The 7,021-nt window shown below is 47.8% G+C and overlaps 1 protein-coding gene across 1 annotated transcript; it reads right to left on the reverse strand.

The window, feature by feature from the left end:
• Positions 1–2,262: 2,262 nt before the first annotated feature.
• On the reverse strand, positions 2,263–3,900 carry LOC124681218 (carboxymethylenebutenolidase homolog). Its single transcript, XM_047216157.1, has 3 exons — positions 3,750–3,900; positions 3,059–3,335; positions 2,263–2,951 (listed from the first exon to the last, which is right to left on the reverse strand). The coding sequence occupies exons 1-3, from the start codon at positions 3,883–3,885 to the stop codon at positions 2,432–2,434; spliced, it is 933 nt and encodes a 310-aa protein (XP_047072113.1). The 5' UTR covers positions 3,886–3,900; the 3' UTR covers positions 2,263–2,431.
• Positions 3,901–7,021: the final 3,121 nt, after the last annotated feature.

The following is a 7,021-nucleotide window of genomic DNA, read 5'->3' on the forward strand; positions in this document are numbered from 1 at the left end:
TGTCGATCCATCGAACAACTCCACAAGGAACAAAATCGGCAGCTAGCCACAAGGATTGGAATTAAGTAGTACTTCCGCATAGACAAGGAGGAGGAGGGTGCGGTTCATCAAATAATCAAGGTGAATGATCTCTTGCTGCTCACTTGGAGATGAATAACATTCTTGGATGAGCACTGCATCGGATATAAGTGTTCTTTATATGCCCCTACTTTTCAGTTCTTTTTTTGACATGTTGTAACCGTATCCATAAAACCCGATGCAGAATGCCTCAGCACGATGGGAAGCTGAACCAGCTGCTCGATAGGCTTAACGATCTTCCCGAAGAGATCCTACTCAACATCCTTGAGAGGGTGGACACGCTAGATGCCTTAAGAACATGCATCCTCTCGAAGCGAATGTTGCGGTTCCCCGCCATGCTCTCACGGTTCGACATACATATCGGCTCCCTCACGCGTCACCATGACAAGGCGTCACATGGATATAACATTGGCCATGTTGCTCGGTACATCAATATTGTGCCCGGTGTCACAGAGAAGATGTTGTGTGCGAGGAATCCAGAGGTCCCCATCATCCACAAGCTAAGGGTCAGATGCTATCTGAGGCATGATTGTCGAATATAAATATAGTGCCTGGCCTCCTTCCATCACATCGGTCTTTTGGTTCAGTTGGCTAACGCATCAATTCTATACTGATGAGTGTCTCCCCGTCACCAGGGCTTTGGTAGCATCATGGCGACCCAGGAGGCAGACCACGCTGAGCTTGTGCTCCTCGTAGAGAAGACCTTTTTGCAATGCAAATATGAAGATCTTTTGTGTAATGCGAAGCGGTTCAATACTTGTCTTGGTGATTGCTCGGCTGCATTCGCTGGCCTCACGCGCCTGTGGCTGCGCAGCATGAGGTTTGGTGAACTGGACATCCTGAACATACTTACCACCTGCAAGCGGTTGGAATACCTGCGCCTCTCGTTCTGTGATAATAGAACATGATCAGCTTGTTACGCTAATTGTCGAGCAAAGGAAATTCGAGGCGGCCCATCTCAACCGTGTATCAAAACTCCAACGAATGACTTGTGCTGCTTGGCTTTACCCCGTCTATCCTCTATGTTTCGGTTATGTTCCGCAACTTTCAAATGTAAGTCTCACAAAAAGGGGTGGCAGTTTATGCATGGATCTTCAGTTAACTCAGCTGCTTGCTAATGTCCCCCCCCCCCCCGATAAGTGACCTGCATCTGAATTTTCTAAGTGAAAAGGTACTCAATCATTTCTACTACTCTATGATGCTTATGCTTTTATTGGCAATGTGTGTATTTTCTAGCGATTGAGGATGATTATTATTTTTTAGCTTAATCTGACTAAATTATAAATTTGCTTCTTGCCTGCCAGATTTGGGTTGTACTAGAATGCCCTAAACTGCTAGCCCCTATGCTTGGCAGGCTAAAGATTGTGCATTTGGATAATCTTCCTTAAGGATGTGATGGGGAGTACATATGGTTCAACTGACCCATCTTCTCCTCCTACATCTCTCTCCACGTGCTTAGCACCCCTTCCCCATCGACTGCTCATCCTCCTAGCACGGCATGAGTGTTGTACTCAGTCTCTTGGTCACCTCTTCCCCATAACTTCAATCCTTGATAAGTAATGCACTTCATTACCTTGCAATGATGCAAACATTACTACCATGGTGGAATTCAGAAACCCTCTCGAGTTCGCAGTTGAGCATAAGGAATAGATCTAACCACCAACATATGAGTATTCATTTTTTTATCCCATTATACGAAAGGCCTGAACCTATATAAATTTGTCTCAGAGTGCTAACATTGGGATCTAATAGGTGCATCACGCCCTAATTTCTCTATTGTCTCAGAGTGCTAACATTGGCCTGAACCTAGATAAATTTGTCCATCCAACCATGCTTTCAAATATGTGCGCAAACTTTTGGACATTGCCAAAAAAAAGCCTATAGTTACACCCATTTCTAGTATATCAGTCCATCCTATTTTGCAAAAAAAAAAAACTGTTATTCTTATTTAATTTAGTACATTTGGCACCATTTTTCGATAAAGAGAACATATTAAAATCGATAGATACTAAATACATCTAGCCTCTACAATAACGCAGTACCCTAATGGTAGTACGGATGCACACAACCAAAAAAGAAAAGAAAAACTAAGAAAATGAAGTCCCGCTACGTTTGGCATTTAGTGATTTACCACTTAAACTCCCCCATATGTCAGGAAGAAAATAGTGGAAAAGCAACAGACGATGCAGCAAAACGTGGAAATTCCTTCTAGTAGCTACTATGCCAGCCCAATATATAGCTAGTTCATCGGTTGCAAAGTTAACTTACAACTGTATATAATGTTACAAACCAAACAGAAAAGGAGTACAACAAAAGAATGTACAACCGTAGGCACGAAGGCTGATCAGTCTGATCAAGAAATCAGATGCTCATGCAACCAGCTCTTCATCAGCGCGAACGCGTTCTCGGCGTCGCCGTCGTCCTCCAGCGACTCCGGCCGGTGCGCGAACCCGTGGCCCCTGCCGGCGTACACGGCGGCCTTGGCGCCCCTCGCGCTCTTCTCCAGCTCCCGCACCGTCTCCACGGGGCACAGCGGGTCGCCGTCGCCGCAGACGAACAGCACCGGCGCCGCGATCCGCGCCCCGAGCGAGGCGTCCATCCGGGACCCGTAGAAGCAGACGCCCGCGCAGAAGCAGGCGTCGGCGTCGCGCGCCAGCGTCTCCACGAGGCGGCCGCCGCCGTAGCAGAACCCCACGACGGCCAGCTTCTTGGACGCCGCCGCCTCCAGGAAGTCGTCGACCAGCCACTTCCGGCACGTCTCGATGTCGCCGGCTACACGGTCCGGGCCCTGCTCGGCGAGCCAGGCCTGGAACCCGTCCATCGGCAGGCTCTTCTTCCACGGGTTCCCCCGGAACAAGTCCGGCACCAGAACGCTGCAAGCATCGATCAAGCGTGATGAGGTGACGAATGCATAGCAACTCAAAGAACGTGAGGATCGAATCGATTGGATCGGGTAATGGCGAGAGGTTAGTTTAGTTACTTGTAGCCGTGGCATGCGATTCGGTAGGCGAAGTCCCTGGTGGCCGAGTCCTCGAAGCCGAAGATGTCGGAGAGGAAGAGGACGCAGGTGCCATTGTTGTTCTTGACGGCCTCCAGGAGGTACCCCCGGACGCTGTCGTCGTCCCCCTGCCCGATGACGACGTCCGTGCCTCTCACCAGCTCGCACGCCTCGTCGTCGTCCACGGTGCTGTTCGCCACCTCGGCCTGGGTGCAGCGTGGTTTGTACTGAAACCGGCGACTCTGTCTCTGAAGGGAAACTGAAGTTGGCACGTCAGAGCGCGAAGAACGTTCACTGGAACTCTGGAAGTTCCCCTATTCCGAAATTGCTACAGTTGCGATTGTTTTCAGACAACTATTGATCGGGGAATTTTTGCAATCAGAGTGTGCAATTACCAGAGAATAGTAGTGCTCTCCGCTATGTACATTAGTAAACTGAAATCCTAAGAAAATTGAATGAACAATTGTCCAATTCGTCGATCCATTCCTCTGGAGCCAAGGGCTACCGTGATCACACTGCACAACCAATCCATGAATCCAATCCGAAACCCAGTTCTTTCTTCGAATTTGACACCTAAACTCCTAAATCAACGACCAGTGTGCTACAGGCCACGGGTGAAATCCGCACTGGCTAGGCACAAATGGATAAAGGGGGAAATGAGACGAACACGTACTTACAGAGGACGACAAGCGTGTAGACTGTGGGGTCGTCGCCGGCGCAAGCGAGCAGCAGGCAGCACCGCGGTCGCGCCGCAAGGACAGGCGGGGGAGCGCCGGGCACACTGCGCCGGCGGCCGCCGTGGCCGCCATGGGGTGCTGCGACTGAGCAGGTCAACGCGGGAGAAGGTCTGGCTCCCTGGCTGTCTGCTTGCCTAGCCACCACAGGCTTGGAAGCACAACCGCGCGTGTGGATATTTTTTCGTCCTCATTCGTGGGTTTTCCCTTCCGTAAATGACGTCCCATGGAATGGTCAAGTCTAGCAGATCGCTTAAAACACGAAAACTTATTTTTATAGTAGCCGGTATTTATCGAAGTGACGTCAATAATGATGTCAGCCATGTGCTGACCAATTTTTGCACAAAATTCTGAAACAAATTTGAAACATAATTAAAACATAACTGAAACATTAATATTTTTGTGAAACAAACCGTAGTGACGTCAGCAATGATGTCATCAGTTTCACTTTTTGTCAGACTGTTTCACTATTTTTTCCATGTATCAATTTATTTTCAAAAAAGTTTCACTTGTGTTTTAATTATTAGTTTTATATTAGACAAATGTTAAAAGCCTCACAAATCTCAAAGCACGGAGTGGAGGGTAGATGTGACACCTACACCTACCGGCTCCTTTAAAATCGCCGCTCTCCCTTAAAACAGCCAAAACATGTACTACCTCCGTTCCTTTTTAATCGACGCACGACTAGCTCAACGCATGCATGTAGGTAGCAAGGTGCTCACGTCAATTAAAACCGTCCGGAGGGAGTTTTTTTTTTGGCAGTTTTTTTTTTTTTTTTTTTTTTTTTTTTGAACAGGGGAGCGGTCCAGAAGGACCGCGAGCTTCCATTCATTCAGCGGTGGCATAATTTACAGAAAGGGTCCTAAAGAAACTAGAAATAACAGTCAAACCCTTACAATTTGCACAAAGGACCTCAGAAAGAAAACTGAAAAAGCGATCAGGTCCAGCTCCTTCACCACCGCGAGCAAGCGCGACACAGCCAACCTCAGCGCCGCCGGGGACATTACCACTTGGTGCGGAGAGGCGGGAGCTTACTGCATCGTCACTGAAGGGCCTCCGTATCGGCATCTTGGAGGGAGTTTTTTTTTTGGCAGTTTTAGAGCGTGTTTGCTAGCATGCAGCAATTTCCTGCACCATTAGCCCAGTGGGAAGGAGGCTCATGTGCATTTCAGATGGGTCATGGGCCAGAAAAGTCACGTTGTTTGGTAGTTTGCACAGTTTTTTTGGTCCCGTGGATATTTGGGCTCTGCCGGTTTGTTAGGTCGGTTTTCAGCTCTAGTAGCAGCCCAAAATAGCGCCCGTGTTGTTTGGTTGCAACCCAAAATCCACTTCTGATTACCTCTTCCCTTCAGTGATGAGGTTACCGGCGATCAACAACACAAGCAAAAACACAATAATGCAAGCACAAATAAACTTAGCACGGATCATAGACGACACAAGTTCACGACACACCATTGTTCAGACACGATCATAGTTCAGGACACAACAGACACGATCATAGTCCAGCACATGACACAAATAACAACTAGACACGACATGGTAGCAGCGACACACAACGAGGTAAGATTCACACATGATTTTCGAAGACGACACACCTGGTGGCATCGCCATGGTACAGGCACCTGCTCATCACCTCAATGCAGGCGTGGTCGAAGATGACCACACTGTACTCGATGGAGGACACCTTCTTGAAGGTGAGGAACTGACCAACCTTGAGCTGATGGGCGATGGCGAAGGCCGCCAACCCCTGGTCGATGAATGTGGCATTGCCTTCTATCATCGTACTCATCCTCCAGTTGCATCCAGTGTTGGTGGTGACGTTGATGTTGGAAGGGATTTCTCCGAACCACTTGACAAAACCTTGACGGATCAGGAGCCGGCTGAAGGTGGGCTTGAAGATGATGCGCAGGAACTGGTCAGGCCCTACCTCGTCGTGGAAGTGCTCGATGTTAGCCGGCCTTCCACGACGCTTCTTCACCGGTCCCTTGCCGGGAACCTCAGCAGGTGCCCAAGCATGATCTTCTCAGTTTACCACAAGAACACATGTCATTAAAGGTGTGCCTGCTCACAGGTAGTTTAGATGAAAACGGACATTAATAACATTAGTAAGGTCTCATACATTGGCTCACACGGCAGCTCAAGGGACTGCCCTCAAACTAAGTCTAGTGTGCAAGTAATGTCACACACACGACTAAGTTTGAGGGCAACACCTTGCCTTCCGTAGTGCCTTTTTTGAATCATTAGCCAATGCAGAACTGAAGAAGCACCCAAGACCTCATACATTGCCTCACACGACAGGCATAGGGAGTGGCCACAAACTAAGTGTAGTGTGCAACAACTGTGGCACACATGACTAAGTTTGAGGCCACCACCTAGCATTCCATTGTTCCTTTGTTGAATCATTGGCCAACACAAATGAGGCCTCATACATTTGGTCACATGGTAGGCAAAGGGACCGTCCCCAAACCAAGTCTAGTGTGTAGGGAAACTAGCACACATGACTAAGTTTGAAGGCAGCACCTTGTCTTTCATTGTGCCATTGTTCAATCATTGGCCAGTGCACTAGATGAACAAAAAAGATGCCTCATGTATATGATCACACGACAGGCAAAGGGACTGTCCGCAAACTAAATCTAGTGTGCAAGTAATATGGCACACATGACTAAGTTTGAGGGCAGCACCCTGCCTTCCGTTGTGCCATTGTTGAATCATTGGCCAATGTAGAACTGAAGAAGTAGAAACATGCAAAGTAAGGTACCATAGGCATCATAATATCATGACATAAGGAGGATATGTTTGATTAGAACCAATGGCATTGTCAAGTTCAGTCATGCCATAGGTTCTGATCAATCATCTCCCCATACTATGATCCTAGGTTATTCTCATTGGCCTAGTTCAATCAGAAACAACACAAGTAGCAGTTCAAATTGAGTACATTACGAGTGGTACTTAGGGTACATTACAAATTCTCCCTAGCTCAACCATCCGCAGGATATCCTACAGTACATCTAGAACACATTCATCACTCAGCATAAATAGCCCTGATCTTCTTGAGCTTATCCTTGATTGCCAAGTTCACTTGGAGCAGATTGTATATGTCATACTCTAGCTTTCTCTTCTTAGCCTCCAAAGTCTTTCTTTCTGCCTCCCATTTCTGTTTCTTAGCCCTCATCACGTGTACTTGTGTTCTCTGCAGATTCTTGAGCAGAGC

The sequence above is a fragment of the Lolium rigidum genome, unplaced genomic scaffold (assembly GCF_022539505.1).
Source record: "Lolium rigidum isolate FL_2022 unplaced genomic scaffold, APGP_CSIRO_Lrig_0.1 contig_3585_1, whole genome shotgun sequence".
In the NCBI taxonomy this organism is placed as follows: Eukaryota; Viridiplantae; Streptophyta; class Magnoliopsida; order Poales; family Poaceae; genus Lolium; species Lolium rigidum.